The sequence below is a fragment of the Phacochoerus africanus genome, chromosome 3 (assembly GCF_016906955.1).
Source record: "Phacochoerus africanus isolate WHEZ1 chromosome 3, ROS_Pafr_v1, whole genome shotgun sequence".
NCBI lineage: Eukaryota > Metazoa > Chordata > Mammalia > Artiodactyla > Suidae > Phacochoerus > Phacochoerus africanus.
Genome location: NC_062546.1, coordinates 131,699,763 through 131,720,060, shown reverse-complemented (window position 1 = coordinate 131,720,060; position 20,298 = coordinate 131,699,763). Strand labels below are relative to the sequence as shown.

At 36.1% G+C, this 20,298-nt stretch overlaps 1 protein-coding gene across 19 annotated transcripts in view; it reads left to right on the top strand.

Annotated features, from left to right (window-relative positions):
• BAZ2B (bromodomain adjacent to zinc finger domain 2B) overlaps positions 1–6,647 on the top strand; it is a 399,019-nt gene extending 392,372 nt beyond the window's left edge. For all 19 annotated transcript variants that reach the window (XM_047772695.1, XM_047772694.1, XM_047772692.1 and 16 more), the window contains 3 exons: positions 1,340–1,602; positions 1,840–1,983; positions 5,162–6,647. In XM_047772695.1, the coding sequence (XP_047628651.1) occupies positions 1,340–1,602; positions 1,840–1,983; positions 5,162–5,315 (561 nt within the window). In that variant the 3' untranslated portion in view covers positions 5,316–6,647. The remainder of the gene's footprint in view (positions 1–1,339; positions 1,603–1,839; positions 1,984–5,161) is intronic.
• Positions 6,648–20,298: the final 13,651 nt, after the last annotated feature.

The window sequence follows — 20,298 nt, the reverse complement described above, 5'->3', positions numbered from 1 at the left end:
CTATCATAACATTTAACTCTTAAAATATGGATTTATTTCCCTATTTCTAAATGGGGGGAAGGAGGGAGAGAACTTACTGTTATAGCAATGTGCTGCCTGCAAGTTGTAGTTAGATTGCATAGGGCCACATTGAAATTTTTTTCATGTAATTTTAGAGCTAGAATGACCTTACCAGTTGTATGGCTTATCTTTCTTTTTTTCCCTCATTTTAAAAAGTTTTATTGAAGTATAGTTGACTTACAGTGTTGTAATAATTTCTGCTGTACAGCAAACTGATTCAGTTATATATACACACACGTCCATTTGGCTTATCGTTCTTATTTTATGGTTGAGAAAACAGAGCCTCACAGACATTTTTGTACCAAGTTCCATAGCTAGTTACTGACAGAGCCATAGCTGGAATTTATATTCTTTGATTCCAAATATAATCTTTTTTATACTATTTATTATTTTCCTCAAAAACAGACTTTCTTTTCTCTTTACCTCTGCATTGTTCACACCTGGTAATCACAAGTTTATTGAACTCTATTCTTACAGAAAATGCTTTTTTCTTTAACTAGAAAAACATATCCATTTCCAATAGATTTGATCACTTTCAAAGAACTTTTTGACATTTTATGAGCTATTTTTCATGTTTTGGTCTGGCCTTTTAATGATCTCTTCAATGTTCTTATTACTAAAATCTATATTTTGTTTATATTTATCTTTGTTTTTATGTTGTGCTCCAAAAGATAGTACTTTTGTATCTTTAAACTCAGTGACCTAAAGAAGTATTGCTGATAAGTTCTGTAGTAAATAAAGATGGATTACCATGAGATCAGAGTCTTTAAGTTTTAAGAGTTCCTGAGATAAATTTTTCATGCTTTATTGGATTTTGCCTCGTATTATGGGAGAACAAATTCATAGATCTCTCTTGAAGATAATAAAATTATCAACCTTCTAGATCAGAGATCATATTCTTTTTGTTTGTCCAGTTAGACTTTAATAATTTAAAATAATAGGAGTTCCCGTCGTGGCGCAGTGGTTAACAAATCCGACTAGGAACCATGAGGTTGCAGGTTTGATCCCTGCCCTTGCTCAGTGGGTTAACGATCCGGCGTTGCCGTGAGCTGTGGTGTAGGTTGCGACGCGGCTCGGATCCCGCGTTGCTGTGGCTCTGGCATAGGCTGGCAGCTACAGCTCCGATTCAGCCCCTAGCCTGGGAACCTCCATATGCTGCGGGAGCGGCCCAAGAAATGGCAAAACGACAAAAAAAAATAAAATAAAATAAAATAATAAAAGGCATGGAGATGGTTATTTTTCTTATAACTCATTTCCTTTTTTTTTTTTTAAATTAAAGGCAAGTGGTCAAACTCTAAAAGTCAGAAAACTTAATGTCAAAGGAAAAAAGACTGAGTCAAAAAAAGGCAAGAAAGTAACCTTAACAGGGGATACAGAAGATGAAGACTCTGCATCTACAAGTAGTTCACTAAAAAGAGGAATCAAAGACCTGAAAAAAAGAAAAATGGAGGAAAATACTTCTATTAACTTGTCAAAACAAGAAAGTTTTACTTCTGTTAAGAAACCTAAAAGAGATGACTCCAAAGACCTAGCTCTTTGCAGGTATTATTTCTGTTTTCATTTGCTATATATTGACAACATCTCATTTTATTTGTTTAGAAACGTTCTATCATACTACAGGTGACTTTTTCACAATTTGTAAAAATAGGAAATATAGAGTCTATAGTATAATCATTTATCTTTTAAAATAAAATTTTGAAAGATTATGAAAGGCAATTTTTTTATAAAAATAGATAATTCTAAAGCATAGATACTGATTAAAAATATTACTTTCTTTAGTATGATCCTTACTGAAATGGAAACTCATGAGGACGCATGGCCTTTTCTACTTCCTGTAAACTTGAAACTTGTTCCTGGTTATAAGAAAGTTATTAAGAAGCCTATGGATTTTTCCACAATCAGAGAGAAACTAAGTAGTGGACAGTAAGTAAATCATTTCAGTTCAGTATTTACTGAATGCTTGGAATATACTAGGTACTTTTCTACTGAGCTGAAGGTATATTAATTAACAGCAAAGACATAGGCCCTGCTTTTGGAGGGTGTGTGCGTGTTTGGGGGTTAAGTTAGGGTCACATAGTATGTAAGACAGGTTTATTAAAATTATTTAAATACCTAAAAAACAGTGTGATAAAGCTTTTTGATATTGGAATAGCCCAAACCCAACTTGGGAGGTAAGGAAAGTATCAAAAAAGCCTCCTAAAGTAAATAACATTTAGCCTAGAGCTTGTATTATGCAGCAGTGGAATATTGACACTATGTCATGTGGCCTTAATAAAAATTGACTTTGTAATATTTTCAGATTATTACAACGGTAGGGCTAGAAGATTGCTGGAAATTTTAAATATTAAAAGCTCTATTCATGAGTTGTTGGAGAATACAAAAAATGCATTTATGAAATGTGGGAGAAAATTATTTGCTCCTCTCTGCTGTATTCTCTGTGATCACATCCAAAGTAGAAAGTGACTTGTATGGTCTTTGTTAGAAACTTCTGCCAGAGAGTAGCAGCTGTTAGATAGTGGCATTTAGTTAGACCAGGACACTGGACATTTTGGAACCACAAGAATTAGGCTATTCACATACACAAGAAGCCCACACAGAGGCACTCCACATGTCCATGGCAGGAGCTGTGCGTCTCTGTTCTCCATTCTCCCCGCTCCTTTTATCCCTACCTACCGGTCTAGCTTCATGTAGTTTGTGCCCATCATTTCAAACAAAGTCATAAAAAATATGGAGAAAGAAAGAACTTACGAACTATAATGGAAAAAATAAAAATCATTTTAAAAATAAAGTTAGAAACAAAGGAGGAACTTTAAAAATAGCTATAAAATATATTTACATTATTTTCATCATATCATCATCATCATCATCATCATCATCATCATGTTCTTCCTGGATATTCTTTTGGTGAAAATCACTGTAATCTATAATTTACATTCAACTTAGAAGCGTCGAGTAGAATTTAACTCATAATGATCAGTGTCTTTCATGTACTAAATGATTTATAAGATAGACCAAACGACAAGATAATTTCTGTGTAGGTTGACATGTCAGTCTTTTTAAAGAATTATATCTGTTCTATTTTTTTTTAATTTCCTGCCCAAACTCAGAAAACATTAAAACTATTTGTTCTAATATGATCTAAATAGCAAAAATATCTGTCTATAAACAGACTTTTTCCATCAAAATAATCAGATGTTGAGGGCCAGGGTAGCACTATGGACTTTACAATCAGCATGACCAGGACAGAGACTTAGACAAGAATACCTTCCCAGGGTTTAAGTTAGTTCTTGACTTTAACCTCCATAATTCTCCAATTCCTGGATAGAGGATGAACCAAAACCTTAAAATAAACAGACTTACACATTACCACAAAATAGCAGACTATGTGCAAAATCAAAGGTCCCTTTTAAGAAGGCATTCTGCTGAATGGAGGCAGTCAGAGCAGAGAGAAGCAGTTCTTTATAATCCTGCTTGTGATGCCAGCTGTGTGGGAGGCAAAATTCAGAGAATTCAGGCTCCTCTTACTTCAAGTTGTTTTATTAAACCCAAATTGATGAGTTGGGACCAAAACTCACAAACAGTATTTCAAAATCTTACTTAAGAGACTGGAGAGGAGGAATGACTCCTCTGGGTTCCATCAGCTGCCTCCTCCTTCTATAAGCAAAGGGCACAGATGTGGGTTTTGCACTTACACTTATTTCACCTAGAATCTCATGTAGAATTATCTCCTGGATTTGTCTTCCTAGCATTAATCATTAACCTTTTCTTATATTAAGGAACAGTCTAAAGAGAGAAATAGTTTGCGAGGTAACTTCAAAATATTTTATAAAAATCATTCCTACACATGTTATATGATTACCTTTATGTGAAATATCCCGAAGAGGTAAATGCATAGAGACAGAAAGATAGACTGGTGGTTGCCAGGGGCTGGGGATAGGAAGGAATAGAAAGTAAGTGCTTAATGGATACAGGGTTTCCTTTTGGGGTAATGACAATGTTTGGTGCTAACTGCCCCAGTTATCAATTTTAAATGGCTAATTTGATGCTATGTGAATTTCACCTTAATAAAAAAATTAATAAATCCCAGAAGAACAGGAAAATGGGTGACAACTTTGTGAGCTCATTATAGATGAAGAAATATTATTTCTTTTATTATTGCACATATTCAAAGGAGTGAAAAACTGTACAAGGTATTTCATCAAAGAAGTGATTCCACTTTTACCAGGTCTCAGAGCCTCAGTGTGTGCTTCATAGGTATTTCCAATGGGTAAATTATTTTAGTATCTAACATAGTAAGTTAGAATTAATTTAAATTTAAATTTTCCAAACCCCATTTTCAAAGTGCATTGATTTGGCTTGAAATGCAGTCCTTTCTTACTCATAAGTTCAGGCAGATTCATGCACGTTTCAGTCCTCTTCTCTGTGTTCTTACACACAAAGCACTGAGATTATAGTGTTTCTCACTGAGAGGCAGTTCCTTAGAATGCTATCTCCGGTAAAGAGATAACACATGCATTTTTTTTTTTTTTTTGCTTGTTTTGGATCATCATATTCCATAGTTAGAGCAAAAGAGCATATCTGAAAAGAAATGGGAAAGGGGAAAGGTTTAATACAGAGTGGCACATCCTTGGATGTGTGTAAAAGCCACAGGGCGACTGTAACGTTCTTTGGTACATAGAAAGCATTTATATTTTTTCTACTACAGCTAAATGTTTTTGAATGTGAATAACAGGGCAGTACAAATGATACAGTTGGTTAAAGAAGTTAATAAACTAATCAAGCATGATGAATCCTCTAACAGAATTGTGATACAAGTCAAACAGGAATTGGGAATGTAAGGAAAATGCTAGTTAGTTGAAATATATCTTCATCTTCAAGAGAAATCTGTTTTCCATTTAACCTGTCTTTAAATTTTACAAGTTCAGAACACATGCGATTTTTTTAAATGTCCCATTTATAAGAGGTTATGTTTTATATCAGTTTAAATGCAGTTATTATAACCTTTTTTTTTTCCAGTTTTACCTTTTATCTTTTATTACCTCTTTGCTTGCAAAATGAAACCACCCTAAAAAACAGCCTCTAATCATGTGTTTTCTTCTAGGTATCCGAACCTTGAAACTTTTGCTCTAGATGTCAGGCTTGTTTTTGACAACTGTGAAACATTTAATGAAGATGATTCTGACATAGGCAGAGCTGGCCACAGTATGAGGAAGTATTTTGAAAAAAAATGGACAGATACTTTCAAAGTGAGCTGAAGTTATAATAATCTCTTTTTTTTTTTCCTTTTAAACAAGGACAAATGAGACCAGCAATGTGAACTGTATTTACATAAATGTGCAAGGCACATACATAATGACTTTTTTTTTCCTTAAAATAAGTATCACGAGAAAAAAAAAGTATCAGAAAATGATACCATTTTTAAAGGCTTCACTCCTACAACAACCAAGGCCCTTGGTTATTGGTTTGTGTGATTTATCAGCTAATTTAGGTAGAACAGGGAAGCACACCCAAAGAATTTTCAAAGAAAAGGGTGTTATAGTGCAATAGCAATTAAAATATATCAAATCGCACTGAATATTCAACACCAGAGCTCTAACGTGGGAAATGGTTCTCCTTTCCCTCTCAATAAATATCTATTTTTCATTTTTTTACTTTGTAGTTTATTTTTTAGTGAATGTATTTAATTTTATGAATTATTTATGATTAAACCACATCCAGAATCTTCGTTTTCTGTGAAAAGGAAGAACTAGAAAATTGCTTTAAATCTTGAAAATACAACAAGGAATGTTTTAAAATATAAAACAAAGCCAAGTTAAACTGTTTACACTGATGTGCTATAAAGCACCAAAAATAAACTTTACTGTAGAGTTACAAGTACATATATATGTGTGTATATACATACATATACACACATATATATGTTGCTGTATCACTTGTGTAGTTAAATTGTATTTCAAGGCAGTGAAAAAAATTGACATGTATATACTGTTCATTATTGTTTATATTAAGTCTTGTTTTAAATATGTATTATGTGTATATATTGTTTGCAGACATTATTGTTTATGCCTTAGAAGGATTGTAGCATTTTATTTTAGTCCAAAAGTAATTACAGCTATACAGCTTGTACAGTAATTATCCTCTACCAACACTGTGGCGTCTCCTTGATCTTGGTAGTGCCTGCCTTTGAAACAGGGTGTAGGGGATATTAGTTTTCCATTTTTCTATTTTGTTATATGATTTTAAGCCACCAGGGCCTAAATTAAAGTATAATCATTTGTATCCATGTGGAATAAAATTGTGACAATTTCCTACGCACACAGTATTTTTTCATAGAAACATTTCCTTCCCATTTGCCTTGCCTCAGAAATAAATTTAAAAGACATTTGTAACCACTGTGTTTTATCTACTGTGTGTTGTGGTGGCCTGTTGGAGGCAAATAGATCAGAATTTTTTTTGTACCTATGTAAGAGTACTTGAAGTTTTATTTAAAATAAAATGTTGTGGAAAAGGTAGCATTCTTTTTTTTAGGAGTGTTATTTTTCACTACTATGTGTGGCACGGATACAATAAAAGACTTTTACAAACTAGTCTTTTTAGTTTTTTTTAATGAATCTGGAAATACATTTTTTTTCCAAAAAAAAAAAAATTGAGGTCAACTTAAATTTGCCTTACAGAATCATAAAAGAGAAGCAGCAGAGTATGGTTCCAAGAATATACTGGGCTAAGTGGAAGAAGGTGGTTTTTCTTAAGTCAAGTGATGTGACTTTCAGGAGTCTCTCTGAACCTCTCTGGACCATATTTTATTGTTTATTTCACATGTTCAATATGAAAATATTAGAATGCACTTTTTAAGATCTTGTTCTGATAGGTCAGATGTCTATTGTAGGCATACAACTCAATAAGAAAGAATTGATCTTAGAAATTTGTCTAATAAGTCATGAGAGGCAAGTTCAGACATTCATGAAATATGATTTGATGTCTGGCTGGGGTCTGAGGAATCATTAATGAACAAGACAGGCACAGGCCCTGCCTTCAGTGGAGCTTACAGTGTAGTGACCAAGTATCCTAGATAGTGTCCTTAGAAAATGGATTTTAAATATGCTTCATAACCACAGAGTATTTTCCAAAATTCCTAAATTGCTTGTGAAGGCTTAAATGGAAATCAGCTGTTATTATGTAAATATGTCAGTTTCTGTTAACCAAATATTGCAATGATGCCTTAAGGAGCTGGTGCTCATTCAAAACTACCATGTGGAACAGGGAACAAAGTGGTGCTGTGAATAAAGTACGTGGTTTTGTGATTATTGAAGTGCCAGATGCTCCATGGGGAGGAGGTCTTCTTCATGGGGGTGTTTACTTAGGAATCACACATGTTAACATTAATTTATATTAGATGGCATTTAAGGGCATGATATTAACATGTCTGCTGTCTGAGGGGCAAATGAGAAATAAAATACTTAAACACACACAAAGAACAATTTTTCAAGAATGATCGTTTTCTTTTAAAAATATATAATACCCCTGAAAAAAAAAAAGAAAGAAAGAAAGAAAGCTTGGTAAATATTGTCTACTTTGGACCGGTATCTTCATTATTGTTACTCAGCAGGAATGGCTGTTTAAGAAGTAGTGGGTATGATCCCCAAAGGACCACAATTGGCCTTGGTAATAGTTGTTACAACACAAGTGTGGATATTCTGGGATGGGAATGACTCTCGCATTCACTGAACCCTAGGTTGGATATATCTTCAATAAAACCAGTATTTTTGTTCTCCTCAAATATAAAAGCATTTTCCTAACCCTCCGCTGTCACCCAATTACAGTTATACACAACATACTTTCATTAAGATAAATTAGGCCTTTTTTATTTTTTTTTTTGCTTTTTAGGGCCACCCTTTGTGGCATATGGATGTTCCCAGGCTGGGGGTCGAATCAGAGCTGCAGCTTGCTGGCCTACACCACAGCCCCAACACTACCAGACCTGAGGTGCATGTGCAACCTACACCACACCTCATGGCAATGCCAGCTCCCTGACCCACTGAGTGCGGCAGGGATCGAACTCGCATCCTCGTGGATACTAGCCAGGTTCGTTTCCCTTGCACAACAACGGGAACTCCAGTTAGGCTTTAACCTGAACCTTCTCCATTTTAGTCCTGATTGCTCTGTAAATTATAAAAATCCTGGCCTGCCCTTAAGGTTAGATTTGTCCTAAGGACAAACCAATCACCCATTACTACTAAATTCCCCAAATAATCATCAGTTTGAAACAACATCTAGAGAATAAGTTAATATATTTATTTAGTTGTTGACCATGGTGAAAATTAAGCAAAATTTATCCATGGGTATACCTTGAACTTACCCTAAATGTAAGATGATCTCTTTGTCTTATTTCAACCCCAAAATGAAATTTGTTAAAAGCACTCATTTTAATCAAAATGATGAGGGATCTACTCTGTCTTTTGGTACCTTAATGCACTGCTCTATTCTTTTCTACCTCCCACCCTCATACCCTTTCAATATTTTTATTTTTGCAGCATATGGAGGTTCCCAGGCTAGCGGTCAAATCGGAGCTGTAGCTGCTGGCCTTAACGCCACAGCCACAGCAACGCTGGATCTGAGCTTCATCTGTGACCTACACCACAGCTTATGGCAACACCGGATCCTTAACCCACAGAGCAAGGCCATGGATCAAACCTGCATCCTCATGGATGCTAGTCAGTTCACTCATTGCTGAGCCACGACAGGAACTTACCTTTCAAGAAATTTAAAATCCTGCTCATTTAGCCTCCCACGAAACATGCTTAACCAGAAAAGCTGATATCAATGACTTACTCCTTTTTATCAGCTGTATTTGTGGGCTACCTCTCTTAAGGTTATTTGCACTTGAGAAGACAGAAATTTGTGTTCTGTTAAAAAAAAATTCATTCCATTAAGAAAATAAGTTATTTTAAGAAAATCTAAGTTTTCCTTCCAAAGGAAGATGACTCAAAAAATACATCACAGGGACACTTGTAGAACCTTGTAGGAATTTTGCCTCAATTAGATCTCTTAGGCCAAGCTGCTTGGGTCACATTACAATTCTACTTTTGAAAAAAAGTTTGGGTTTTTTTTTTTTTTGCTTTTTTAGGGCCACACCTGCAGAATATGGAGGTTCCCAGGCTAGGAGTCTAATCGGAGCTGTAGCCGCTGGCCTACGCCAGAGCCACAGCAACACAGGCTCCGAGCCATGTCTTTGACCTACACCACAGCTCACAGCAGTGCTGGATCTTTAAACCACTGAGTGAGGCCATGGATTGAACCTAAAACCTCATGGCTACTAGTCAGATTTGTTTCTGCTGCACCACAACAGGAGCTCCTAAAAAAAAATTTTGTAACCTGAACCACCGGAATTGAGGTTATTCCTCTCCTTGATTTCATGACACACTCTTAACATTGTTCTTGCAAAGCCCCTCTTTCATTTCATTTTCTTATCTCCTTCAGCTCCTCTTCACTTTCCTTCCCTCCCATATACAACTACATATGTCTTTCCAGTCAACCTTTTATGTATGTATTTGGCAATGTGGATATCTAAAAAATATATGTGGAAAAAATATATAGTGTTTTTTAAATTTATATAATTTGCATTATTCTATACATCTCATTCTGTTTTTCCAATTTTCATTTGAGTCGGAAAAAAAATACATAAATCTAGTTCATTACTTTTGACTGCTACAAGGTATTCCATCAAAGGCACATATCACATTATCCCGTCAAATTTCTCTCGGAATGAAAACCTAAGTTGCCCGCAATTCCCTGTCACTGCAAATAATACTGCAGTAGATTTTGTCATGTATGTCTTCTATGGACACATATGTATAAGGCCGTTTCCTGGATAGTCCTAAATAATTCATGCCCTATGTGATCCTTTCCCAAATTGTATCGGGTCTCACCTGTGTGACCAACATAATATGGCATTGTGATATGTGAATTCTCAGACTGGGTCATAAATACATAGCTGCTTCCACCTTGTTCTCTTGGATAACTTGCTCCTGGTAAAGCCAACCATAGTGTTGTGAGAACAATGTAGCAGCCCTATGGCACAGCCAACAGCTAGCATCACTTGCAAGCCATGTGATAAAGGCATCTTAGAAGTGGATCCTTCAGTTGAAGCTAAACAGGTGACAGGAGCCCCAGCCAGCATCTGGACTGCAGCTTCACGAGAGACCCTGAGGCCCTCCTGAATTCTTGACACATGGAAAATATGAGATAATAAATGTTTATTGTTGTTTCAAGCCACTCAGTTTTGAGTAATTTGTTACACAGCCATAGATAACTAACAGACTGTGATAAGTTTCTTTAGGATCTATACATAAGGAGATCTACCCCTTCCCACCCAAGCTGTTAGGTGCACACTTACTTGACCTGCTATGTCAACTACTATCCAGAGAACAGCAGCAGTTTACACTTCTAACAGCACGGGAAGAGGAGTCCTTCCCCTGTCTCTCAACCAATGTTCAGTATTTGTTTGGATTATTTTTCACTAACAATTTATTACATATTTTGAATTTGAATACTATGTCTTGAGAAATATCGAACAGTTTCTCTAATCATTTTAGTAGCTTCAACTTGGATTTGCCTTTTTATTGGCTTTATGTTAACATCATATCTAACCCCATCTGCCTTTTAGGGACTGTAAAACCGCCCCACATTTTATTTTCAGATATTCAGGAGATGGGACATTCAGTAGATGAACTGGGGAAAAGCTCAGGTATTTGCAGATGGAGAGAAAATACTGAGTGTTCTCAGGTATTATTGGGGCTTATGTTGACATACGGATTACTATATCAGTGCTTGGAAGGGTGATTTAGTTGGCCAAATGTAGAGTTGAAAGAAAAGAAAATTTGGATTCTCTGAACCTTTGCTGGAACAGAATTTTGCACTTTAGCTTTATATCCAAGAAGAAGCAGTGGCAAAATTAATATCTGAGATCTATTTGTGCTTTCTGTACCATGACTGTACACATGAAGATCATTTGGGTTCTCACTCAGATGACTAAATAACAGCATTGTGGGGTACACTGTAAGTTGTATATAGTTCATTCTTGAAATTAAAAAAAAAAGTACCAAGCCGACTTCTAAAAGTTCCTGTATTCTCCTTGAACTCCTTACTGCATTAATAATGATAAGAAAAAGCATAATCATCATGGTAATGGATATCAAAGAATGTGGTTGAATCTTGAAGAGGAATTCAGTAGTGAGTGAAAGAGACCTGAGGCTTACAGCCAGTTGGGAATAAACCCTGCTCTGGGCTGAGATGAAAGGAAGTCATCACAGCACCAAAGGCTAGTGAAGCACCTACATGGCTGGTTTGTATGAAAACAGTGGAAGGCCTTGCAATGTACATACATATTCTAGTGTTTCCGCCAATTTTCTGAATACGTTTACAACTTGTTTTTCAATATTACTTTCAGTATTTGTGATAAACTTTTCTGAAGATCTTCATTATAGCATATTCAGTTCTTTTGAATATAGAAGTGACTTTTTGAAAACAAAGTCAGATTCTATTCCATCATTAAAAATTAATCATGAAAATTTTAATATGGGTAAATTAAGTGAAAAAGCTGGTTGTAGTATAGTCTATAGTAATTCTGCCAAAATACATTTAATGCCCTCAGCATGGGGAAAAAATCTGCAGGGCTTTTTATCATATGGATATTTTTCACGTGGAAGACATTTCTATTAAAGTATAGTTGATTTACAATATTGTGCCAATTTCTGATGTAGAGCAAAGTGACAAATATATATATTTACATACTTTTAAAATATTATTTCCCATCATGATCCCCCCCCCCCCAGGAGATTGGATATAATTCCCTGTGCTATACAGTAGGACTTTACTGCTTATCCATTCCAAATGTAATAATTTGCATCTACTAACCCCAAATTCTCGGTCCCTCCTACTCTTTCTCCCCTCCCCCCTAGCAACCTTGTGTTCTCAGTGTCTATGAGTCTGTTTCTGTTTTGGGTTTTTTTTGTCTTTTTTTTTTGTTGTTGTTGTTATTGTTGTTGTTGTTGTTGTTGCTATTTCTTGGGCCGCTCCCGAGGCATATGGAGGTTCCCAGGCTAGGGGTTGAATCGGAGCTGTAGCTGCCAGCCTACGCCAGAGCCACAGCAACGCGGGATCCGAGCCGCGTCTGCAACCTACACCACAGCTCACGGCAACGCCGGATCGTTAACCCACTGAGCAAGGGCAGGGACCGAACCCGCAACCTCATGGTTCCTAGTCGGATTCGTTAACCACTGCGCCACGACGGGAACTCCTGTTTCTGTTTTATAGATATGTTTATATGTGCCATATTTTAGATTCCACATATAAGTGATATCATATTGTTATTTGTCTTCCTCTTTCTGACTTCACTTAGTATGATAAACCTCTAGTTGCATCTGTGTTGCTACAAATGGCATTATTTCACTATTTTCATACTACTCAAATGGCTGAGTAGTATTCCACTATATTCCACTGAGTAGTATTCCACACACACACCACATCTTCTTATTCCATTCATCTGTCAGTAGACATTTAGGTTGTTTTCATGTCTTGGCTATTGTGAATAGTGCTGCAATAAACAAAGAAGTGCACGAATCTTTTTGAATTATAGTTTTGTATCCAGGCAAAACTATAATTCAGGAAGACATTTTAATTGCCTATTCAGTAGTTGGATATCATCTCCTTCCTTTCCTCCACTCTTTGAAGATGTTGGTTGGTTATATGCTTCATGGGAAAGCGGGCCCTTTTTTAGCCCCAGAAGAGTCTTTTAATTCGTCCATGGTAATTCCATTTCTCTTGAAAGTTATTGCTTAAAAGACTGAGGATGTGACACAATTTTGGGCAGTGACATGAGAGAGAAAGTCTGCAGTGGATTCCTGGAGATTTATCCAGAGGAGAATTTTTGTCCAAAAAGGACATCCTCTCTTGCAGTCTTTGGAAATGGTTATGGGAGGCCATGACACTTGGAGATACTCCAGCCATCATTCAGCTATGAAGAAGCAAACCTGAGAGATGATATCACTGAAGATGGGAGAGGAGGGAGAGATAGAATGGACTTGGGTTCTTGATAGCTCTTGAGCCATCAAAATAATTAATCTGGGAACCACACTACCTCTGAACATTTTGCTAGGTATGATAAGTTGTTCTACTGCCTAAGCCATTTTGATTTGAATATATTGTTTCAGATGAGAGCACCTTGATATAACTAGGGATACTGCTTTGCAGGTATCCAGGCTACATGCTATGCAGTTTCAGAGGGCTCCATTCATATAGGCCAGAGTGTAGCCCATTTTACAGACAAGAAACCAATACTAAAAAGGTCAAGTAATTTACTCCTTGGCACCAAACTTGGTAAAGTTCATTTGAGACTTAAACGCTTGTCTTTGGCTTTCAAATAGAATTTCTCAGAACATAAGACTGATTTTCTTGATTACTTTGAACATTTTTTGAATGCATATTCCCACCAAAATATTCCAAAACTAATTTTTGCATTGGTAGCATCATGGAATAATATCAAGATGATAATTTTAAAGAGATGAATGCATTTTAATTTATTTAGAAATAATTACATTGCTTTACAATCAAAATAATGAAAGTATATTGAACATTTCGCTTCTGTACATAAGGAACTGGAATTATCTTTAACCTGATATATTCAGTACATCCATATTGTTGCACACGCATCACCAGCTTCAGAACCCTCTTCATTTTGTAAAACTAAAACTCTATATCCATTATACAGTAATTCCTCATTCCCTCCTTCCTCCAGCCCCTGAACACCATCATTCTACTTTGTCTTTATGAATCTGAGTACTTTACGTACCTCATGTAAGTGGTATCTTAACAGTATGTCTTTTTGCACATGGCTTATTTCATTAAACATGTCTTCAAGATTCATCCATGTTGTACCATGTATCAGAATGTCCTTTCTTTTTAGGGTGAATAAAAATATCGTTATATCTGTATGACCACTTTTTGTTTATCCATTCATCTGTGGATGTACCTGTGGATTGCTTCCTCTTTTAGCTATTGTGAATAATGCTGCTATGAACATAAGTGTACAAACATCACTTCAAGATCCTACTTTCAATGCTTTGGGGTAAGTACCCAGAAGGGTAATTGTTGGATCAGATGAAAATTCTAATTTTAATTTTTTAAGGAACTACCAAAATGTTTTCCATAGCAGGAGCACTATTTTACATTCCTGCCAACAGTATACAAGTTTCCAATTTCTCCACATCTTTGTCAACACTTGCTTTGTTTTTTGATATGATCCATCCTAGTAGGTGTGACGAGGTATCTCATTTTGGTTGTGATTTGCATTTCTCTGATGATTAGTGAAGTTGTGCATCTTTTGATATGCTTATTGGCTTTTTGCATATCTTTGGAGAAATGTCTGTTTAAGTCCTTTGCCCATTTTAAAATCAGGTTGTTTGTATTTTTGTTTTTGTTGTGTTATAGGAATTCTGTATATATTCTAATATTAACAACCCTTATAAATATATGATTTATAAAAAGTTTCTTTCATTCTATGGGGTGCCTTTTTACTCTGTTGTCTGTACACTTTGATGCACAGAAATTTTTAATTTTGATGTAGTCCAATTTACTTTTTTTCTTTCGTCTGTGTTTTTGGCATCCTATGCAAGAAATCACTGCAAATCCAATGTCATAAATCATTCCCCCTATGTTTTCTTCTAATAGTTTTAGCTCTTACATTTAGGTCTTGGATCCACTTTGACTTAATATTTGTACATGGTAAAAAGCAAGAGTCCAACTTCATTATTTTGCATGTGGATATCCAGTTTTTGCTACACCATCTGTTGAAAAAATTCCTTTCCTCATTTAATGTTCTCAACATCCTCATTGAAAATCACTTGACCATATATGCGAGGGCTTATTTCTGGGCTTTCTCTTCTTTTCCACAGGTCTCTTTCCATTGTTTTAGTAAGTTTTGAAGTTTTGAAGTTATCCTCCTTTTGTCCACCACTCTGTCATCCTGAACCAAGATTCTCTCAGGCCCTTGCTAAAAATATATGTGTGTGGAACTAAAGGCTCTTCACATCTAGCTCAGCCTATTCTGAGCCTTCCTCCTATCATGACCTCATCCTCTCTTCCCTACATTGTCAACTCATCCCACAAAATTACTCCAGAACACAGTGTATACCTACCTACCATGGGCCAAATTCTATTATCTGTGCCTTCCTCTACTCTCCTTCCCACCCTCCACCCAAGGTGGCAGTTATTTTTACTCCTATAGAATTTTGTGACTATCAGAGCCATTCTCACATCATATCATAACAAGTTGTATATACAAGCCTGCTTCCACCCAAAAAAAGTTGAGCTTCTTGATGGCCCTTCAAAGAATTTTTTCTCGCTTTTTTTTTTTTTAGGGCTGCACCAATGGCATATGGCAGTTCTCAGGCTATTCCACCACAGCCACAACAATGCAGGATCCAAGCCACGTCTGCAACCTACACCACAGCTCATGGCAACGCCAGATCTCGACACCACTAAGCGAGGCCAGGGATCCAACCCGCATCCTCATGGATACTAGTCAGATTTGTTTCTGCTGCGCCACAGCAGGAACTCCCAAGAATAATTTTTGGTGTGTGTTTGTTTTGCTCAGAGATACCACACTTGTTTTTTGCAGTTACATAGGAAAGGAGTGTTAATACATATATGACACTAGGCCACATACTGCATATGCAGTATTTTGTTTAATCTTCTGAACAGTCCTATGTGACATATGACATATGAGGAAACCAAGGCTTGTTTGGCTACATGGCTAATTAGTTGTCAGAACTACTATTCAAACTCAGTCAGTGGGCCCCAAACCATGCTATTATCACTAAGCTATAAAGACGCTAAAGAGAGTGGATGGTGAGTGAAATATGACCAAGTCTGGTGACTTACCTACTTTCTTTCTGGACATGATTTTATCACAACCTCCAAAGCTGATCAGACTTAGGGTTGCCACAGTGCACAAACCACACTCACTAAGTGAAGCATAAACCAACATATCAACCAAATCATAACAGGAGACATTCCTTTGTATTAACTAAAGTACTGTGTCCAGGTTTCCAGCGCCACGATATTTAAGAAAGAGACTGAATTATCTGAAATATACTAGATGAGCATATACAGTCAACACAATGAGAACGGGATGCCCTTGGAAGTGTTTTATCCAGGTACAGGAAGGGCAGGTGAGGCAGCCCCTCTCCACAACACAGCAAACCACAACAGAGTCTCTCTGACACCTTCTGGGGTTCTTTTCTGGACAACTAATGCTAAACAGCATATTTTACCCCTCAAACTTCCCTTTTTCTCTGTTCCATGATATTTATCCCCATTTTTGTTACTGAGAGACTGAAATATCTCAGCTTTCTATCTTTTCTTTCATTTTTGTATTTTTTATTTGTTTATTTTTGCTGCACCCACTGAATATGGAAGTTCCCAGGCCAGGGACTGCATTTGCACCACAGCTGTGACCTATACCACAGCTGCAGCAATGCTGGATCCTTAACCCACTGTGCCACAGCTGGAACTCCTCAGCCTTCTTGATTATCACATTTTCCGGTTCTGCCTGTTTAAAATTATTTCTGGCCATCTGATTGGAATTCTGCACATTTGTAAAGCTCAGCATGAGTCATGTGTTTATTCGCATGCTCCTGTTACATGAATAGAGATAACTGTCCACTATGTATTGATTTAATTGGCTTTCTTACTCTTCCACTCAAAATTCCTATAAGCAGCTGGAATTCATATTCTCCTATAACTCAAGTATTGCTATTATGGGATGTGTATCTTCCACTCTCACCTGACATGGCTCCTCAAGAGATTGTGCCTTTCACATTTTTAAATACCCAGTATCTACTATAATTTTTGGCATATTTAAAAATACTCAACAAAATTTTGTCAATAAAGCTTTCCCATTAAGGAAGATATTCGAAAGAAAGAGCCACACTCTCTGAAAACAATGCCAAAAATTGTGGTTCTAAATATATTTTGGGTAGCACCTATGCTGGAATAAATGTTTGAATTTCCTAAATGATTGCTTTGAAAAGGATAGCTCTTATTGCATATCTATGTTGGATTAAATTTCATGAATACACAGTCATATTACTTTATAATCCTATCTTAAGGCTCAGTAATGTTCTGATAGAGTACAGCTGCTTCCTGGGACGTGTTAAAGAGGCTCATATCTAAAATAAAGGGCCTAAAAGTTCCCAGGTGAACTAAATAGGTGAAAAACAATGGATTATCTGATACAAAGTAAAACTTCTTGTAATTCTCCAGATTGCTTTCCTCTGTCTCTAACTTTGATCTCATTCCCTTTCAAGAGGGACTCTAACTTTGATCTCATTCTCTTCTAAGGGGACAGAATGTACTATCTGGTATAGTCATTAATACCATAAAATCAAAGACTTCTAGCTTTCCATCTTCCTGGGCACATGGTAGAATTGTATTTCCTACACACCTTGTGGTGGAGTGAGGCCATTTGACAAGCTAATTCTGACCAAGGAGATCTGAGTGTAAGTATTTGTATCTTGCTGGCCAAGGGTTTAATTTCTCTCTTTTCCCTCTGACACAGATAACCCATGTTCTGTTATCCCAGGCCCCTGATTAACTATGTTGAATATAATTCCCTACCATTTTGTAATGTATGTATAGCCTAACTAAGAAATAAACCTTTCTTGATTTGAGTCACTGAGATATTGGGGCTCATTGTAATTGTCCCAAATCCTAGGCTATCCTGATTCTCATTGACTAGCTACCAAGTCACTGGATTAGAAGGAAAAAGTAGGCCCAGTAGGGCCTAATATCTTACCTCTCTCTATCCCATGATTTATGAAGGGTCCTGGAAGAGAACTAGAATGGACAATCAAGGAAAGTGTGATAAAAGATTAAGAGGGTCTTGGAAAACGATGAATAGATTGAGCCATATAAATCTTTCATAATCATGACAGACTGTTAATACAGTTTACCTTAGGTTTAAAAGAGGAGACACTGCTTTTGAGAAATCTTATGATGAAAAAACACAAAAACAGTAAGAAAATTGAGGGGCTGGAGTATATTTTGACCCGATGAAACTTTGGGCTGGTATGGATTTGTATGAACAATGCTTTATGATATTATGGAGACCCAAATTGGGATCCTCCTAAAGAAAGCTGGTAGATTTTTATTAATACAAACAATTACTGGGCTTTGGCCAAAGCAATGTTTAGAGGAGTACTTATAGTGTAAATTCTGTATGTGAAAAAAATCCTAAATTAATAACCTTAACTTCCAAACAAACTTTACGTTAAGCAAGCAGGAGGAAAGAGATCATGAATAGAGCAGAAATTAATGAAAAAGAGACTATAAAGAGAATTGAGAAATCAAATCAAAAATTGGTTGTTTGAAAAGATCAACAAAATTGACAAAGCTATAGGTAAACTGACAAAAAGAGAGAAGACTCATACTACCAAAGTCAGGAAGGAAAGAGGGGTCACTGCTACTGACCTTATAGAAATAAAAAGGGATTATAAGTGAATACTATGAACAAGTGAATGTTAACCAAGTAGAAAACCTAAGTGATAATGGACAAATTCCTATAAGACCCAAATTACTGTAACTGATTCAAGCAAGAAGAAAGAGAAACTCTAAATAGACCTATGACAAGCAAAGGGTTTGAATTAATGCTAATTCTGTAAGTTGGACTGTTGATTATACAATGTCTGTCATATCTTCCTCTTATGTTATTTAAAAAACCCATGAATCAGAGACAAAATGTGGGGTTTTTTAATCAAAAATGTATTTAAAAAATCTTGAATTCTCTTGGAGCACATTAATAGGAATACATTGGAAGATAAAGAATTTGAGAAGATGAGACAGAAGAAATAAGAAAAGATAATTTTTAATTATGGGAAATTGGAATTTAAAAATCTATAAACAAGAAAAGGGCTTCTTGTATCAAAGAGGAAGAAATGGGCATAGTTGGAACTGCAAAATTTAGCATTTACAAATACCAAGTGTTGTCACATTTCTTTCCAGCCTTCTTATTCCCAACTATGTGTACAGTTTCTATCATCAGGCAGTTCTCACTGTGTCCAGCAGGATCCTTCCTCATCCTCTTTGTTTGGCAGCTCCTAGGTCTTCCTATTATCTGTATGACGCACTAACTCAAAGAACTCTACTCAACTCTCATGATGTAGTTGACACCCAGGACTATGGGCGGATTAATGGAAACATGGCCAGTTAGAGGATGTAAAGTTTATTTAATGGCAAAGGATAAGGGGAATTCAGAGACTATTCCATAACGCAGAAGATAACAGCCCACTTCCAGTTACATCTTCCCAGATATTCAGAGTTCTCTTCTGGGAGGTAGTGGTGTGTATAATACCAGGTGTGGAAAGTGAATGATTACCTCAGTATCAGAGAATTCCTGCATCATTCTCATGGATAAATTTACAGACTTTTTTTGAAGTATATACACAACACCAAAATGCTGGTATGAAATGTATTGAGCTTGATACTTTTTTTTTTTTTTTTTTGGCAACCTGAACACCTCCAGGGAGTTTTTTACATCTTTTACTCTACCTTGCCTGATTGTTCTGGAAACTCTGGCTTTAGTTTGCCTGCAAAGCAGAACAACCCAAATGCATCCCTGAGTATTTACTCTGAAACTGGATATTAACCAAGCTCAAACCTCAGTTGGCCCATGCTTTAAGGCTGTTTAGGACCCATTCTGACACCCACCTTTTCTAATTTCACCAGTGCCTATCTTCACTTTCTTTCTCCTTTGGGTTCTTGGTTACTCTTGGAGAAATTTTTGAGTAATCACTGACTCACTGACTGATTCACACCTGTTCTGATCCCATAGGATTTTATTTTGAGAGCATGTATTTATTATTAAATTGAAAAATGAGTTTTGCTTTACAAATATCATTTAAAATTGTTTTCTATATTCTCCAAATGTCATTATAAGGAATAAAACTAGAAATTAATAATAAATTAGGATTAATTATTGACTACAGTTACATAATTAGAGCAAAAGTGTATAAAATAGTCAAATCTTTAATATTCCAACTCAAAGTTCCAACTATTTGACACTCTGTCCTTTGAGGTAAGATAACCAGTTCACTCATGTGATCAAAGATCTCCATAAATTCTTGCAATGCTTCTCTAGTATATAGCAAATATATCTTAATTAACGTCTCCCAAGTTGGAAACTCA